Source organism: Typopeltis vanoorti, chromosome 7 (assembly GCF_054136105.1).
Source record: "Typopeltis vanoorti isolate ZY-2024b chromosome 7, IOZ_Tvanoo_1.0, whole genome shotgun sequence".
Taxonomy (NCBI): Eukaryota; Metazoa; Arthropoda; class Arachnida; order Uropygi; family Thelyphonidae; genus Typopeltis; species Typopeltis vanoorti.
In genome coordinates this window covers 93,506,136-93,525,913 of record NC_143555.1, presented here as the reverse complement: position 1 = coordinate 93,525,913, position 19,778 = coordinate 93,506,136, and the positions used below count along the sequence as shown (strand labels likewise).

At 37.7% G+C, this 19,778-nt stretch overlaps 1 protein-coding gene across 1 annotated transcript in view; it reads right to left on the bottom strand.

Annotated features, from left to right (window-relative positions):
- Positions 1 to 19,778, bottom strand: part of Mip (Myoinhibiting peptide precursor) — a 51,007-nt gene that overhangs the window by 5,011 nt on the left and 26,218 nt on the right. The window contains exon 2 of the mRNA XM_090396031.1: positions 1,737 to 2,285. Within this exon, the coding sequence (XP_090252157.1) occupies positions 1,737 to 2,277 (541 nt within the window). The 5' untranslated portion in view covers positions 2,278 to 2,285. The remainder of the gene's footprint in view (positions 1 to 1,736; positions 2,286 to 19,778) is intronic.

Below are 19,778 nucleotides of genomic sequence, written 5' to 3'. Positions count from 1 at the left end.
ACAGTAATCTCCCATTTTGACACACTAGTGATGTAGTGTGTCAAAATGTGAGATTTTTTATTCTTAAGATATAAGCAAGTATCTATTGAACATGATAGCATACAGATATTAACGAGATTATATTAAAAAAAACATTATAACAGGTTATCATTAGACTGTTTTGTATTTAGTAAGAAGTATTTAATAAAATACTGTATTTAAAAATAAATAACCATAAAACGTGTTTCGTATTACACATTTCCAACGTTATATATTGATAATAAGTTGCGTATTTTCTTTTATAATGAGAAAGTAATATATATATAGTTGTTTTCCACATTGCTCAACGAAACATATCTCCCTCACACACACACACACACACACACACACACACACACAAACCTTTGAGAGTTATTAGTGACCGAAGAAACGACCGTTTTATAGTTTTTAAACTATTTCTTTTGTTTTCACTATCCTTAAACAACACAACCCCTTACATTGAAAATAACTACTTATACTTCCTATAAGTTTAATAAATTCTTGGACGAGTATAAAATACTAACACATCAAACACTGTAAAGAAATCTTCAATTACTAAAGCCTGTTTTTATCTACTAAAATTTTAGTTTGTAACAAAAAAAACCATGAAAAGGAACTTTTTTTTTCTTTGTAAACTTTTAAGACCTGAATGGACTTAAGAAGCCCTTTCACCAATGATAGATTGTGTAAAATGTCCCTGTTAGTGTCCACTTGTGCTGTTTATCGCACTAGAAGACAAGCGTACAATCTTCTGGTCTTTTAACAAAAGTAGTTCTTGCCAGATGGACAATGCAAGGCACACTTGTCAACCTGTCTTGCACGCCTCATGCAGGTGTCGATAAAGGCAAGGAAAATAGAACGAAAAATAAATAAAGATAGAGAGATAGATAGGAAGAAGAGTCCATAAAAGTTTTTTTTTTCTACTCTAAGTAAATTAAATGAGAGATTCTCACTATTGGCTTTCAAGCTTCAAGGTACAAGCAACGATAACACACGTTTTACAATGGTTGCTATAGAAACACCCACAAACCTACATTACTGGAATTAGCTAAGTTGTATATGAGTGGCTTCATTGCTCAACTAATGGATTGTAACAGTAATAAATGACCGCTTAAAACACATTCTAAAATGTGTTTTTGAAAGTATTCTCCCCCCCCCCCCCTTAATTCTGTGAAGCTTTGTAAAGTTACAAGATAATTACAAGCTCAGCAATGCATACTTATCGTGTTGGAATGGGTAATATAGCTAATTTTGATGATTAAAGGTTGTAGGGAGCGCAATATTTGTAAGATTGCTTTAACAAAGCGACTTAGCAAGGATTCATTAGGTCTTCTTGTGCTTTCAAACATATAATTTCATTTTAGGGTTGTGTCGTTAAAGGGACGCCTATCTTTTGAAGAACGGAAATGTAACTTGCATAAATTGATATTTTTAGTCAAAACTGATATGCATTTATGAATTTCCTAGAATTTGTGTGTGTGTGTGTGTGTGTGTGTGTGCACGCGAGAATATATTTTTCAATAATCATTTTCTACTCAGAGAGGATCGTGGATTGTTTGAATGTAAGTATGACACACACACACACACACACACACACACACACACACACACACACACACACACACACACACACACACACACACACACACACACACACACACAGAGAGAGACAGACTGACACATATATAAGTAGAAATAAAAGTTTGCTTCAGTCTTACCATCATCGTCCCATAGAGTTGCTGAATTCCAGTCTGACCTCTTTCCCCACAATCCTTTGAGGTTATTCCAGTTGGGACTCCTCTTCTGCAGGAGTGATGGACCATCAGGAATCCTCTTTCCCCACATTCCTGACAGATTGTTCCAACCTTTCTTCTCCCATAGAGCAGGTTGATCATTCCAGTCTCTCTTTCCCCACATACCAGAAAGGTTGTTCCAACCCCTCTTTCCCCACATTCCTGACAGATTGTTCCAACCTTTCTTCTCCCATGGAGCAGGTTGATCATTCCAGTCTCTCTTTCCCCACATACCAGAAAGGTTGTTCCAACCCCTCTTTCCCCACATTCCGGAGAGGTTGTTCCAGCCACGTTTGCCCCACATTCCTGAAAGATCGTTCCATCCTCTTTTGTCCGGTTCATCGTTATCAGCAGGAATGATGGCATCCTCTAATGTAGAAGGAGAACCATGACTTGATGTGCTGTCAGCAGAAGCATATGCCAGTGATAGGAGGAAGAGGGCGCTGCTGAGGATAACATACTGCATCACTGATTCTAGAAGACAATAAATTGAATATATATATATAATTTCACAATTACCTTTATTTTTTTTTATTTATTAAACTACAATTTTATTTGCAATCTTCAAAATAATATCTAATACATAAATCATAAATCGCTCTACAGATGGCAGCACTAGTGATGTATAACAGCACAACCTAGGTAATAAACACTGTTTTATTTTCTGGCATCAGCTACACTGGCTCAAGGGATAAAAATGCAATATATTTCGATACTTCTATTACTGATAACCTGTGTGTCAATAGAAGACCATCTCACAGACGAACGTGCAACTTTCTTCCCAACATCAAACGTAAACCACCCAAGGGGATTTTTGACAGCACATAGCTTGGATACTATCAATTGATTCTGATTATTTGTTTGGTTATGAAAACAGAATTGGAGAGAAATAAAATGCGACCACGATGTTATCTGAAGCCGTGTTCCCAAACCTTTCGAAAGCCATGAATTCACTAGAGTAGCCTACAGGCTTAGAAAAACAAGAATTATTTCGCATTACTGATGAATTACATCCACGGAACATTTCCAAACCCTTATCCCAAAGTAGTTTAAAAATATACCGCATGTTGACGTGTAGTAATGTGTTTTTATAAACACATTATGATGTGTTTATAAAAATCATTTTACGTCGAGCTAGCTCAGGGTAATTCAGTATTTTAATGAATCATATCAAACATAGCTTCTTTATTTATTTATTTTTATACGGAATAAAAAATAGAGTTTAGAATTATAAACTGGAATAATTTTCAAACAGACTGTTTGTTGAAATTAATTTTTCACATAATCAACATGTAAACGAATGCTAGCCCTTCGATCATTCATACACATCAAAAGGAGTACCCGTTTGGAAACAAGGGGAGGTGCTCGATCCACTGCACATCAAGTGACTCAGCTTCAAGAGATACTTGTAACTCGGTTCTCGGAGTTGCCACTATCTCTTGCTTCCCTACAGAGAAATCCACCTTATGTCCATTTATTGCATTCGATATTTTTAGTTATGTGGTCTGATTATTCCCCACTCGAAGGATTTGGTTTAAGTCGGTTAAGTGGTAGATGATTTATTATTTCGGCTCTCGGCTGGGAGATCACAGCGGGTGATGAAAATCCATGCTTATTAGATCTAGGCTTGAAAAAAGTTCTTATCTGATCTCTAAAGTAGAGTTTCTGGATTATCAATTCTTACCCTGACCCCACTCATACTACTAAAATGTGCAATAGGGTGGGTGCGATTCACATAAAAATGCTGTATTTTCATATTATATTTATTACAACATACATATTATATATGCCTGTGCAGGCCTATGAAAATAGCGTTCGCTTTTATTGATTCTAGTCGCTGACTACACTGTTTCTAAGCTTTTTTCCCATCCGATTAGCGAATCTACTTGCCAATAATCCTAATTATTGTCTAAGAAAAATCAACCGAAAAACTCACAGTATTTCAAACCATCATAAATTGTGTTAAGGTTAGGGACCAGACTACAAGAAACTAGCGCTGCTGTATTGTACGCGGATGGAGGAATTTATTACCGTAGGCTAACTACCATCCTTGACGGTTAACGGTGAAGACTGGCTGCCCATCAATCTTCAAAACTTATTTACTGCTAAAGGGCGTCTTATAATCTCTTTGGGGAACAAAAAGCCTTCCACGATTTATTATATTTACTATACTATATTAGATTATATTATACTCTGCGATATTGTATATTGTACATGGTTGACTGGAAACCGGCCAGGGGTAGAAGTGTCCTGGTATGGATATAGTTGAAATTTCTCTCATGGACATCACTGAGTCCTCTTATCTCCACTGAACAAACCTTGACCGCTAATTCATACCTGGGGATTGTTTCGAATTAGGTATTGCCCTATATGGTAATAATGTGTCCCGTGAGCTAAACTCGTCCAGGAAGAAAATACACGATATCACAAGGCTGGCGTGGTACAAGCATAGTTCGAAGATCACATTCACTTTCTCCTGATCTGAATCCGATCTGAATCATGTGGAACGCAGTAGTCTCCGGTCGACGCCAATGCCTCGCTTAGTCGCTTATCTCCGGGACATTATTCTATCTAGTTGGTCCAAAATACCTCAGGACATCACAAGTATCCTGAGGTATTTTGGTGGTCAATGTGAAGACGGATGCAAGCGCGGTTATCTCGAGAATTGCCAAACATACTACTATGTAGGTGGTGATAACGTTTTGGTTCATGATACACTTATATTTTATATTTTCTATGCAGTACCGTGACGTCATTAAGCATGATATTTTTATGATGTAATTCTACGAATAGCATTCTTTTATTTGCGAACTTAGAAGTTTCTACTTTTCGTTGCTATTACTGCGTAATGCAGACCTTTAAAATAATTTCAGCTTCCTAATCAAGTGCTATATGTATACCGAGATGCTTATATTTGGGAAGTATTTATTTATTTCTCCATTATATTAAAGAAGTCCCAGTTTTAAAGAAGATATGTAAATTACCTAAGTAAGTATTCGAGATATTGAAATATTGAAAACAAAAACATCTTTATATTGTCTTTAGACCCAGAGCGTTAAGCAGCTACTAAAAACTTTTGTAAGGATTTACAAACTTTCAGTCGACTGTTGGCAGAAAATAAAATCTTCGACTCTTGTTAGAGAGATTTAAATCACTAACAAGAAGTAGAAATGTTCCTTTATATTGTGCGTCTAAGATATTCATGGAGAGTAGTCAGTCGCTTTGTGGCATTTCATAAGTGCGAATAAAAAAAACAACAGAATTTAATCGATATTTTTGAACGTTCTTTAAAATATTGATTTTGGAATTGAAATCATTATGACGGTTTGGTTATATTGGTGCTAAAAAGGACGTTTTTTCAGAGGGTAATTTTTTGTCATATTTATGAAATTTCAGTTGGGTTTCAGTAGGATATAATGTATCAAGGTCGACATAACATTTATGATGCATCTTGCCCATGGGGATGCCCGTTGACCTTTTTCCACTGAAATTAACTCATGTATATAACTAATTCTAAATATCTTAGCAGGGAGGGTAATCGATGGCAATGCTATAGCCAATGAAGTTCTAACTGAGGCTCGGCTATTGCTGTTACCCTCATGCCATGATCAGAGCTTTAATAGCTCAATAACACCTTATCCTTACACTGTCCTCTACAAATAACGGGGAAGATGAAAAGCATTCTTGCTTCGCCCCTTTAAACCAGTCCTGATAAGGATTAGCAGTATTAGTAAATAACGTTTAATAGCGTCAGTGAGATATGTTAGCTTAAGTTTAGCAGGTAGGATTTTCATAACTCCATTTCCAGGCCCAACAATTGTGTGCATTTTGGTCCTTCCGTTGGAATGCAGGAATTCTAACAACAACGGAATAGGATAAAATTGAAAAAGGAAAGTAGTAAGATAGCTTCCTGGTGTTCTACAAGGAACATCATGGTAAACAGAGAGAGAGAGAGAGAGAGAGAGTTTTATAATCGTTACTGGAAAATTGATTACTAAAAAGTACTGGAAATGATCTGAAAACTACAAAGGTAACAATTTAAATCAAAAATTAATACGTCCCACCCAAAACGTATATTGCTACATGTTTGTTGATAATCCAAAACAAATATCAAGTGGAACTGAATTCCGAACCAAGGCTTCGCTAAACTTAAATACCATTTAACTGATCATTAAAATATGTTCTGCTTGCAAAAAAGTCAACGGGCATTCCCATGAGCAAGATGCATCGTGACATGTAACGAGTTATTTGTTTGGTGCCGGAATAAACTGGAGGAACGTGATGCCCCCAAGTCAATGCAATTGTGTCCTGGTGAAATGGCTGTGAGAATGGAACTGACGGAGTTTGAAAGAGCCGTTGTGATAGGATGTCATGTTGCAGTCCTATCTGTTTGGCAAATTGTTGACAAATTGGCTAACTCCAGGTCAAGAATCAGTGATACCACCATGAGATGTAAGTGAATGGAGTCAACTGCAAGTGCTACCCGCAGTGGACGACTCACCACACTCACCGACCGTCACCATAGGATGCTACGAAGGACAACATGTAAAAAGCACCATTCATCTTTGGCTGAACACGCTGAATCTGGAGTTTTTCCGGGCTTCATCTTCCAGTCGATGCGCATTCAACGTGTACAAACCGAGGCTCCACAACATGGGTTTCCATGGTGAGACTGCTAAATGCAAGCCCCACATTACCCGAACTAACATGCGGAGTCGTCTTCAGTGGTGAAAAGAGGGTGTACAATGGGACGTCTGGAAGCTTGGAAAACTTCCACGCTTATGGAACGACGAATCACGCTACATCCTCTACCGAGCAGATGGAAGTGGGAGTGCGAACGTCTCTTACCAGAGAGTGTAACACCAACTATGAAATTCGGAGATAGCGGTGTGATGGTATGGTCCTGTTTTTTCCTGGTTTTTGCCTCCGATCTCTGTGGTGCCTCGAACATTGAACTCCGAGAGATAGCTGAACATTCTGGACAATGGAATGCGTTTTACATTGTAGCGCTTCTACTAACTGACCATTGTTTCTTTCAGCAAGACAATGCACCGCGTCGTGAGGCCACTGTAACGGCTGCTTTGTGGATATGAACGTCACCACACTCGAGAGGCCTGCACAGAATCCTGATCTCAATTCTATTAAACATCTGTTGGATGAACTGGAGTGTCAGGTAAGCTCAAGGAATGTCCACCCTACAACAGTTCAAGGTCTCATTCTTCATGCCTACATGAAGAATGTCCAAAATTTCCATTGATCGCTTGTGGAAAGTATGCTCGGGAGGATTGCTGCAGTCATCGCAGCGAAAGGAAGTCCTACATCTTATTAAGATGAGCGCTAAGGCCGTTTGTTTCTCACACTATCGTGTCCGTTGACTTCTTTCCCAGCAGTATATTTTGACTGGAACAGTGAGTGCGCGTGCGTGCGTGCGTGCATGTTGGTGTGTTTCTAGTAGACAATTAAGAAAAGAACAATTATGAAATGGAAGCATTCGTAGAGAAAAAAGTGAAGAAAAATCATAAACGAATGGAATGTATATTAAACAAATGAATAAGATTTGTTTGTTGTAGTATGAAGTAAGTGTGGAACGATCAGATAATAATGTTAAAAGAACGTAATTAAATCTGGGAGGAGGAACCCTGGATGCATATTGGAGTACTTTGTTTTCTTCCAAATAGTGGATACGAACAAATACAAGTAGACGCTCGTCTAGCTCATAAATTTCTTCGATTATTAATAAAGTCATGTGATATCAGTCAAATCTGTTTCGCTATTAATGAGTTTACCAAATTACAACACGCACAATTCTAGTCCGTTTGCCAGCTTAAAAAAAAAAAAAACCCTGAAATTTTGGTAGGAGGAATCCCGCCACGTGTAATTGATCGCCTAACTCATCTTTAGTTGAAAAAACACGATGAAGGTACTTCGCGTCCTTGACAGAATTCGAACCCGGGTCTTTTTCAACCTACGGACATCGGTGAAACTGACCGATCTATAGTGGTGATAAGGTAAATATTCAGTTTAATTGTAAATCATTAAGAATTATGAAATCAAATATAAGAATTTCACAGGCAGATTCCCGTCATCGTAAGTTGACATCCCCATAAACCGGTCTGTTAGAAGTGTGAACATTTATTGAATAAATTCTATATAAAAAGAGCGATCAGATAAACCGACGCTATCAACCGTGATTATAGCATCGATGCCATGATTCGTCTTTGTTTGCCTAATGGCATGCAATAGTCCGCTTACTCTGTTGACAACGTCATAGCCGAACTGCCGCAGTTCTCGATTGCTGTCACCGGACCTATGACCAATATTACCGTGAAGTTTGCCATATGAATTGACCCGGAAGGCTTACAATAACAACCTGCCGACGCTGCCAATTGATGTGTGATGATCACACTTGGTTTTAGTAGCAGCAAACGTTTTTTTTTTTTTTTTTTATTCTAATATATTTATGGCTGATGGACAGATGGGAAAGCGAAAGACGCTGCAGGCAGTGATTTGGCATAAGAGAGAAAATAAATGAGGTTAAAAAACAGAGAAGACGAAAAACAAGAATCGTATGTCATGGTAAGCAAAAGAAATGAAGGGCACCTCTATTCTTGGGTTTACGAATTAAAGATAACTTCCTAGACGTTTGAACTGTCTGAACAGTTTTGTTGTCCTGGAGGTAACAAAGGCTATTCATACATTAGTCTGGACAGAGCTTTATTAAGTTCCAAATTCACCGCTAGATAGGCGCTACTGTCTATTACATATTAATAAACCATTAATTATCTACTGGTCCATCCCAGCTATCGTCTACTGTATGCTTTTGTCGTGAATTTAAGATGATAACGCTATTTTTGCTAACATTAAGTAAATGTAAAGTTAAAAATGAATGGTGGACTTTTATATATACTTTAATTATTCTATTCTATTCATTCTCCACAAGGAACTTATTTATTCCACAATAATACGCGGAGATATTAACAAAATTATAATAGAATAACGTGTTTGGAAAGCAAGCTACCCGTTCTGTTTGTTGATATACAGGTCTGGATTTAATTATAATTTAGTTATTGTTGGTTTTTTTTTTTTCAAATATAATAATTATTCGATTTTTCATGTCGATAACATATACCTTACACAATTAGTTGCCGTCTAAATTTTCGTTTAATGTTAACAACATATCTTAGCAACAAAACTATTAAGTGTAATCCTAATTTTGTTTCGTAATTTTTAACTCTGGAACAAATGTCTGTTAACTAGCTGATTTTAAATTACAAAAAGGGTTACAATGGTTACTTAAATACATATGTGTTGGTTTCTATACATCGGTAATTCTAATATTTAAATTTAAGAGCGTCGTCCCCTACCTTTCATTAGTATAATCGTAAAAACAAATTGCTAACACAAAGTTTTGTTTGTCCTTTTAAATTCTATTTAATCTTCAACCTTAATCAACTAGAATGCTAATCGCAGATTACACTGCTTTCTTAGCCTTCCCAAATTAATTATTTAGTGCGAAAACATTTACATTTATGAACGACTCTAATTTAGTGCTAGATAATTAGGTTAAAAAACTAAGTTATTTAAAGTCATTTTGTTAGTCTTTCAACATTTTCTTATTTAAATACTAACTACGAGACATTTGTTTTCCTTTGTTTTGGAATAAATACATCCCTAAATGGGATATTATTAAATTTTATCTTTTCTTTTTTTTTTTTTGTAGATGTTAATTAAGATGAATTAATTATAATATATAAAACATCACTTAAATCCCACTATGTCAGCAATTTATTATTATTATTATAAAACAAAATTGAATTTATTTTCCTCAGCTTATTATACTCAAGTTCTCTTAAGTGGAAGATTTCAAATGAAGAGAGGAATGTGTTTTTTCTTCTTCTCAACTGAAGGGGGGGGGGAGTTAGCCGATTTTATACGAAAGTAGAAGGATTCCTGTCCCCCTTCCGGAAACTATGGTGTTTCATCCCACATACAGGTAGATCAGACAGAGAACAAATGTAATTAACAGACAAAAAATACCGTAAGAGAACGAGATGGAGTAGTATGTAGACATTTAATTAATTACCGAGTGATGGTACAATAGTCGTGAGTCCCCTTTTACGGGGAGGTAAGGAACCATCTCAGTCCCCCCAAATTTTATCCGGGCTCCTGAACCGGCACAGTTGACGAATCAGGCCTATGGCTGGGTCAGTATTCCTGGCTGTAATCCGTGTGTGTTCACGGGGCTGGTTTGCGGGATGAAAAACTCCAGGTAAACTGGCGGGAAAAAAACCTGCTGTCCACGCCCAAGAGCGGCTAACTTGGCTATGGCTGAGGAAGATCCTTCAGCTCCTCACGTCACCGACGGGAATCGAACCTAGGACACTCCTTCCCCAGTCATATTGTTGCGAAACGAAAGCAACTAGGCTAACCGCGCGGATGTGTAGACTGAACAGTAACGTAGTGTGTTTACGGCAGATTGTGTCGTGTGCATTTCCCTCCCGCGATAAGTCGCCACGTAATAATAATAATAGGCAAAAATGTAAACAGTAAATAAACTCTAATTTTAGAAAATTTAAATTATATTTTGAGCTATAAGAATAATAATACATCTTTTATTTTTTTAATAGGTTTCAATGACCGATATTAGAAAGGAGATCTGTAGGAGTTAATGTATTCATATTTCCCTATCATCTGACTATTCTCTTTATTTTTAATTTAATTTCTGAAAATTAACTTTATGTAACCCCGCTTTTAGCATATTGAATAACAGTATGTATAATGAAATGGAGCTGCTGCTGTATTAGCAACCCCCCCTCCCCCTCCAACGTTAAATCATGTATTACATAAAAAACCCCTTTCAAATTCGTTATTTCGAGGATTTTAATATTATTTTCAATTTAGTATTTAGTAATGGGGATGAAAATAATATTAAACTGAAAAAGCAGAAAGTGACGAACCAATAAAGGTGGTAGAACTGTAAATCTATTAAGAGTAAAATATAAATAAAAGAATAATAAAGACGTAAAAATAAGTTTCGTAGTTTACGAAACGATTAAGTGCAAAGATAAGGGGAAGTAATAGATTCTATTTAATTGTCACGTGAACGAGATTAGGAATGGTCTTTGAGTGTTTGTTGCGTATTGGATGATTCGTATATTCTGAGCAACCTAATTTACTTTCAGATGAGAAGCAAAACGGCTATATTTTCTGGCGAAGTTAGTTAAATTAAGGGGATAAAAATCCCTTATTATTTTGCAGTCAGTATGCGAAATTCTAAGATCGAAAACTACGATCTACGAGTTTCATGCCGAAGAACTATCGACGGATCCAAGTGTAAGTGACCACAGTGAAGGTATGTAAGTTCTTTTCACTTAAACTTTGATATCATCCAGGTCTCCCTACTCACTGATGAGACCTCAAAAAATATTGAAACCGGTCTGGGTAGTGACCTCTTCTCATAATATGAAGCAGTATTACATCGCCTAGGAGCGGTGTTTCCACACTATGAGAAAATATCAAGGAGAGTGAGGGATCTTGCTCCACCTTTGCATCGAGTTGCCTTGGTGTTGTACTACCAAGTGGTCACGTACACTTGGATTCGCCGATAGTTCTTCGGAATGAAACTCGTAGATCGTAGTTTTCGATCTTAGAGTTTCGCATACAGGCTGCAAAATAATAAGGGATTTTTATCCCCTTAATATAATTTATTTTCGTTTATTTTATTTTATTTATTTTCTGAAACTAAATAATAGTGCCGATGGCGATTTCAGGGATTGTATAGCATGAAACTATATTTCAGTATATGTTCTGTAGATGCTGCTAGAAATTTTTTTTTTGGTATTTTTTCTTCGTGGTTTGATATGAGTAGTTGGTATGGGATTGGACCCGTTGATGATGTGTAAAAGTAAAGTTGACCAAGAGGATAGCAATGTTGCCTTGGTCAGCTTTACTGATAATAATATTGGTGTTATTTAAAAACATCATAGTTTTTATGAAGCGGGGAAAAGGTTTGCTTACAGAATTATTTCGTTATTAATGATATCATTTAGTTCGAGCCTTGATCAAGTACTCTTTCACCGAGAGATTTCAAGGGAAACACTTAAAACCTCCATTTTGTCTGGAAGAGGTGTAGAGCAGAAAACGTAGTTAAAAATCATTGCCCTTATACGTATACAAATCAAACAGATTTCCTTATCCTTATAAGGACTGGCTTAAAGGGGCTAAGCAAGAATGCTATACGTCTTTCCCGTTATCTGTAGAGGGCAGTGTAGGGATAAGGTGTTATTGGGTTATTAAAGCTTTGATCATGGCAGGAGGATAACAGCAATGGCCGAGCCTCAGTTAGAACTTCATTGGTGATACGTAAGTAAAGCCAATCTCTAAAAATTAAGACGATCCCTAGACCACTCAATAGTGGCCAAAAGACCGTCTATCTCAGCGTTGGCTCCACTCAGTGATGGCCTTCCACCCACACACTACAACCGAGCAGAACCGCTCATATTCCAAAGAAAAGCATTTACCGACAAAGCCCCTCACCGGGCTGAGCCGGAGAACACTTTCTCCGGAGACTCAAATTGCTCCCTTAAGGCAAAATCCTTAAGAGAGCGAACTCGAACTCTCGAATCTCTGCATCCCAGGGTGTAACAGCAACAGCCGAGCCTCAGTTGGCTACAGCATTGCCATCCATTACCATACAAGGGTAAGATTTCATAATCTTAAAAGTTCTTAAAAGAACTGGGAGATGGACTGAGTCCTTGACTCTTTGTATCTCCCGTAATCTGAATGAAGAAAATCTGTGTGGATGAGGTGTTATTGAGCTAAAAGCTCTAGTCATGGCTTGGTAACGGCAATAGCCGAGCCTCAATTAAAACTTCATTGGCTTCAGCATTGCCATTCGTTACCCTGGAAGTCCTAAAAAGGACGTTTTCATATCGTCGCAACCAGTTCTCAAGATTTCATAATTACCATACCATTAATATTATTAACATTACTGACAGGATGGGTGAAGCACTAGTGCTTTTCATATTCACCTTTATCTGTGATGAGAGTTGTTTGGGAATGGGAGGTTTGTGAGCAGTTAAGCTCGCCCTCTGAGGGTAGTTGTGTTAGCTATGATCGGTTGAGAGAAGAATAGCCTTCGGTCTTTTGTGTTTGTAGTAATCAATCTTATTGTAATTGATAGCTTCTAAGATTAGTGGGTTTGAATGTGAACTTGACTTCACGAAGAATTTTTCTGTAAAATCACGAAGAAGGGAGGAGATGTATGGAGTGCCGGTTTCTCGGTGAATTTGTGAATTTCTGATGTACCACGGTGCATCCAGGATCATCCTAAGGCATTTGTTTTGGATTCTCTGCAATTTCGAAATGTTTGATCTTGAAGTGTGACTACATGCTGGTGAGACGTAGGTAATGACTGGACGTATTACCATCCGGTAAAGAAGCAATTTATTATGTAGGTTCAATTTGCTCTTGAGGTTGATCAATGGGTAGAGCTGTGCTATTACTTTGGAAGATTTGGAGCAAATGAGATTGATGTATTTGTTAAAAAGGAGTTTCTTATCCATTAATACCCCAAGATATTTGGTCTCTGATTGCCATCGGATCTTATGACCAGAGAGCAGGATATCATCTTTGTTGCAGATCTTTCTTCTTGAAAACACCATGGCTGAGCTTTTGAGGGGGTTCACGTGAATCCTCCAGCTGGGGAACCAGTTTGCTAACTCATTGATACTTCCTTGGAGTCTTGTGATTGCTAGTGATTGTGAGTGATCTAGCTAGAATAGAGGTGTCGTCGGCATAAATGGCCGTAGTAGTTGTTCTTGAATTGAGAGGAATATCTGCCATGTAAGTTGCGAAAAGTATTGGGGACAGAAGAGAACCCTGAGGTACTCCCGCCAGGATTTTGCGCCTTGATGACACAATTCCGTTGAGTTTTACTTGCATGTATCTTTCATTAATATAAGAATATATGAGTTTCATTAGTTTAATTGGGATATTGTTTTCAATTAGTTTGAAGACAAGGCCTTGATGCCAGACCTTATCAAAGGCCTTGGCAACATCCAAAAATACAGCAGCAGTGTGAAGGTGCCAGTTAAAACCATAAGTTATATGTTTTGTTAGTCAGTGAATTTGTTGCACCGTGTTGTGAGCTTTGCAAAACCAAATTGTTCGTTTGGGATTATTTTCTGTTGGTCCACTGCTGATTGTAGTCTTGATAGGATGACCTTTTCTGTTACTTTGCCAAGACAGGAAAGAAGACTGATGGGCCTGTAGCTTTGGGGAAGTTGTGGGTTATTACCAGGCTTTTTCAGAGGTATAATGTCCGCGATTTTCCAATCTGTAGGAAAGTACTGAAATCTTAAAATGGAATTGGTAATATTAACTAGATGAATTATGGCTTTCCGTGGGAGTACCTTTATAATTCTATTGGTAATGCCGTCAGGGCCGGGGGCCTTTTTATTCTTCAGATGGGAAATAATATTTATTATTTCTGTTGGAGATGTGGGGGTGATGGTTTCTGAATCATCCTTAGGCTGATTTAGTCCATTTCTAACTTTACGATGAACTTTGTAAATAAGATTGAAATTTAAGTTTGCGTAAGATGGGCTGCATTAATTTTCCAGATTGTCAATTAGGGCTTTTACTTTTTCTTCACCTGAGTGTGCAATTCCAAGATTGGTCTTTAAAGGGGAGAATAGGTTGTCTTTTGGTACGAAGAGATTTTACAAACTTCCACATGGAGTTATCTTCTGGGTTGATTTCCTTGAGTTTGGATTCCCATTTGGAAATCCTGTGGATCTGGAGGGCTTCTAGAACCTGTCTGTTCAAGGTGTTTAAAGTTGCTTTGTCCTGCAGGGCTCTGGTGTTTTGATATCGCTTTCTGGCCCTAATCAGGTCCATTATATCTTCTGGGCTCCAATTTGGAACGTGGAAGACAGTAGTTTGAGTGACTGATGCTATTGCTGTGTTGATTTGCCTAGTTAAATTGCTTACAGCTTGGTCTATTTCTTCTTTTTATGAATGACAGGGGGTGGACCGATGTGGACTGGGAGAACCTTAGAGAGCTTGACCCATGGTATGAAAGAATGATGGGGAGAGAGCTGATCTTGAAGTCCTAACCTGAGCAGGATGGGATTATGATCTGAGTTAAGCTCTTCTACTGTCTCCAGCTGGTATTGATATTTGATGTTTCTGAGGATAACTATGTCTAATACATCAGAACTTCCTGACGGGCTGTAGTGGGTATGCTCAGTGGGTCCAGCGACTATTGATGAGTTGAGTAACGTGTAGTTGAATAAGGTACGGCCTTTGGAGTTGATTGACGAACTGAACCAGGCCGTATGTTTGGAGTTTAGGTCTCCTGCTATAATTATGGAATCCGTGGAGCCGAGGATGGAATCTAAGTCTGCTTCCAATAGTGGAATGCTGGGAGGATTGTACACTGCGTAGATTTTGAGTTTGCCTGCGTTATTAGTGTGCACCTCCACATTTTCATAATTCAAGATTTCATAATCCTTATAAGGACTGGCTTAAAGGGGCGAAGCAAGAATGCTTTTCATATTCCCCGTTATCTGTAGAGGACTGTGTAGGGATAAGGTGTTATTGAGCAATTAAAGCTCTGATCATGGCAGGAGGGTAACAGCAATAGCCGAGCCTCAGTTAGAACTTCATTAGCTAGAGCATTGCTATCCATTACCCTCCAAGGGTATTGGATTGAAAATCAATCACCGACTATGTAAGTAAAGGTGAAATCTCAAAAATACGGACGATCTCTAGGCCACTTCTTAGTGGGCGAAAGACCGTCCTAATCTCAGCGTTGGTTCCACTCAGTGACGGGCTCCCCGACCACTGAGCAGAACCGCTCATATTCCGAGGAAAATAATTCACCGGCAAGTACCCCTCAGCGGGCCGTGCCGGAGAACACCATCCCCGGAGACTCAAAGTGCTCCCTTAGGGCAAAACCTAAGAGAGCGAACTCATTTACCCAGGATAACAGCAACAGCCGATCCTCAGTTAAACTTCATTGGTTCAGCATTGCCATCCGTTACCCTATATGGGCATCTCATATAAAATCAATCGCCGACTATGTAAGTAAAGGTGAAATCTCAAAAATACGGACGATCTCTAGGCCACTCCATAGTGGGCGAAAGACCGTCCTAATCTCAGCGTTGGTTCCACTCAGTGACGGGCTCCCCGACCACTGAGCAGAACCGCTCAAATTCCGAGGAAAATAATTCACCGACAAAGCCCCTCAGCGGGCTGTGCCGGAGAACACTTTCCCCGGAGACTCAAAGTGCTCCCTTAGGGCCAAACCTAAGAGAGCGAACTTACATACCCAGGATAACAGCAACAGCCGAACCTCAGTTAAACTTCATTGGTTCAGCATTGCCATCCGTTACCCTATATGGGCATCTCATATAAAATCAATCACCGTATGTGTAAGTAAAGGTGATATCTCAAAAATATCGGACGATCTGTAGGCCACTCATTCGTGGGCGAAAGACCGTCCAAATCTCAGCGTTGGTTCTACTCAGTGAAACTCGACTACCGAGTAGAACCGCTCATTCCGAAGAAAATAATTCACCGGCAAGTACCCCTCAGCGGGCCGTGCCGGAGAACACTTTCCCCGGTAACTCAATTGCTCCCTTAAGGCAAAACCTAAGAGAGCGAACTCATTTACCCAGGATAACAGCAACAGCCGAACCTCAGTTAAACTTCATTGGTTCAGCATTGCCATCCGTTACCCTATATGGGCATCTCATATAAAATCAATCACCGACTATGTAAGTAAAGGTGAAATCTCAAAAAATCGGACGATCTCTAGGCCACTCCATAGTGGGCGAAAGACCGTCCATATCTCAGCGTTGGTTCCACTCAATGACGGGCTCCCCAATCACCGAGCAGAACCGCTCAAATTACGAAGAAAATAATTCACCGACAAAGCCCCTCAGCGGGCCGTGCCGGAGAACACTTTCCCCGGAGACTCAAAGTGCTCCCTTAAGTCAAAAACCCCAAGAGAGCGAACTCAAAAACTCGTCGCCCAAGGGGATAACAGCAACAGCCGAACCTCAGTTAAACTTCATTGGTACAGCTTTGCGTTGCTATCCATCACCCCCAAGGGCATTAATGAACCAATCGACTATGTAAGTAAAGGTTCGATCTCAAAAATATGGACGATCTCTAGGCCACTCATTCGTGGGCGAAAGAACGTCCAAATCTCAGCGTTGGTTCTACTCAGTGAAACTCGATTACCGAGCAGAACCGCTCAAATTCCGAGGAAAATAATTCACCGACAAAGCCCCTCAGCGGGCCGTGCCGGAGAACACCTTCCCCCGAGACTCAAAGTGCTCCCTTAAGGCAAAAACCCCAAGAGAGCGAACTCAAAAACTCATCGCCCAAGTGGGTAACAGCAACAGCCGAACCTCAGTTAAACTTCATTGGTACAGCTTTCGCGTTGCTATCCATCACCCCCAAGGGCATTAATGAACCAATCGACCGCATCTCAAGGTCGATTGATTCCTCATCTCAAGATTTCATAATTAAATCACATTCTCTTATTTGTTGAAATTAGAAATGAAGAAAATAAAGGTGTGTTGAAATATAGGTAGAAAATTTTTTGATTCGTTCAATTTTCTAAAATTGCTTTCTCAATTTTTATTTCTAATTAATTAATATTTAAAGTAGTATATAATTATATAATTTTTAGTATTAGAGATTGTTTATGCACTAGTGGCTTCATTTCCGCTAAGCTATGCTATTACACAGAATACACTTTATTTTCTCAGTAAGCAGTGTAATGTTTTTAACGTCAAGTAATGCTTTCTGTATAAATGTAGAGCTGATCATATTGCAAATTCATAATGTCGGAAAGAAGTAGAAATTTATATATAAAATAAGATGGAAGAGTAAAGACCATTTGCGCAGGTTCCTTGCATTTATCATTTATTCTAGTGATTTAAAAATTTATTTGATGTCGTTTTTCTACTAGGAAAATTCATTTCTCTTTTTAATAAAAAAAAAAAAAAGATAAATGAAAATTGGTCCATATAAATATAGGCATATGAAGAGGGGAGAAATAAAGATTTCCATTAATTATTTATTATTTCCTCTGTAGTGTCCTTGAACTGGATACTATTTAAGGTGTAGATTTTACTACCAATCTCTTCATATTTAAAGAGATTGGTAGTAAAATCTACACCTTAATTTAACAGATCATTTGGATTGGCGCGCACTTTGCAGTTGTCAACATATTCTGTAATCCTCAACATTCGTCTTTGTCTAAAATCCAATAATCCGATTGGTTGAAGAATGTCACGCTCTTTAAAGAGAGATCAAAGATGAAACCTCGCAAGAGTTTCTTTATTATTTAGAAGCGTCAAAATGAAGGGCAAAAGCGTTAAGCATTTCGAATACCTTGCCAGAGGACGTTAGTTTCATGCAGATGCCCGGTTGTCAGGACCAAAAAAAAGATAAAAATCGGAAACATGAATAACTTAGTTCTTTTAAGTAGTTCGGAGATTGTGTCGTAAGTTGAAGTTTTAATTATGCATGAATCGGAAGGGGGGGGATGACAGTGTGGCGAAACAACTTCGAAAAGTGTTAATGGGAAAGACTGAGGATAGAGTGGGAGGGAAAGGAACGTAGGAGAAATTAAGGAGCAGAATTCTCCCCTTCTTTCGAATAAATGCACAAATTGCGCCCAAAATATGGGACATACCCATTGTTATATATATAACAATTTAAAGCTTATTTTAACATAATCAAAAATCTCTTAAATATAAAACAATAATATATGCAAAAGAAAACAAATAAAATTAATAAAAATCAGTAGCTCCTCTGTAGTACTAATGTACTGTGGATAAGCAATACACACCTTTTTCTAGAAGTCATATCAAAATACAAATAAAATTCGATCATTGATGAAATCTGTGATGTTAGCATGGATTAGCTAAATGTTCAGTTTAAAAAATCAGAGTAAAAGATAAAAGAACTGAAAATATTTTGTAAGCGAATTCTAATCTTTGTATCAGTAATTCTTTCACTGCGATGTTATTTTCGCTATTTTTAATAAAATAAAATAGTTTACGTATTTATGCCAAAAATTATTATTTACGAAGAACACCATCGCAGAATTATTTGTGCATTTAGTGATCAATTTATTTCCTTTATACTTACTTTTATAATTAATTCTGTTTTATAGATAACTCGGAAATAACTTTTTTGTAGTTATCTGTAATTGAAATGAAATGCAATGCGAAAGTATAAATACATGTTTTCTATAAAACAAAATTAATTATAAATGATTATGGTTTTAATTATAAATTTATCAATTATAAATAATTAAGTATAAATGATAAATTATTCCTTTATTATTAAAAAGAAATTGCAATATTGTGACCTGTATATGACAATTTTTGATGATAGGTTTGAGTAGTGGGAGAGAGAAATTCGCCAAAAAAAAGGCATATAATTAAGGAAAGCGGTCTCAATAAAACGTTCTATACACTTATATTTGTTATTTAGTATTGCTTTTGTCAAAAAAAAGCAAATTATTTGCGTAATGAATAAATTTGATTTTACAGAGTGGATTGCATGTAGGTTGATTATATAACAAACTGCAACCTCTGTCTGAAACTAAGTAACTTGGTCTTACTTGAAAAAGGTCTGAAAAGCTTCTAGAAAATCAAATCTAAAAGTCAGAGACATTTCATGAAAAAGTCTATTGTCTTTTAAACAAGAGATTTTTCACTAAAAGTCTCGTCCTTTAATAGCCAAGAGACTTTTAATTTTGTTTCATCAAGTCTCTGTCGCTGTCTTCAAATTTCAATAGCCATTACCTACAGACAGAAAACGCCTCTTGGTTGAATGTGTTAAGAGGTTTTTTATGTGGGTAGTAACAATCTCACTACGAAGACAGAAACACAGACTAGATGTCTGTATAAAAAAGTAAAACAGTAAAGAAGTGTC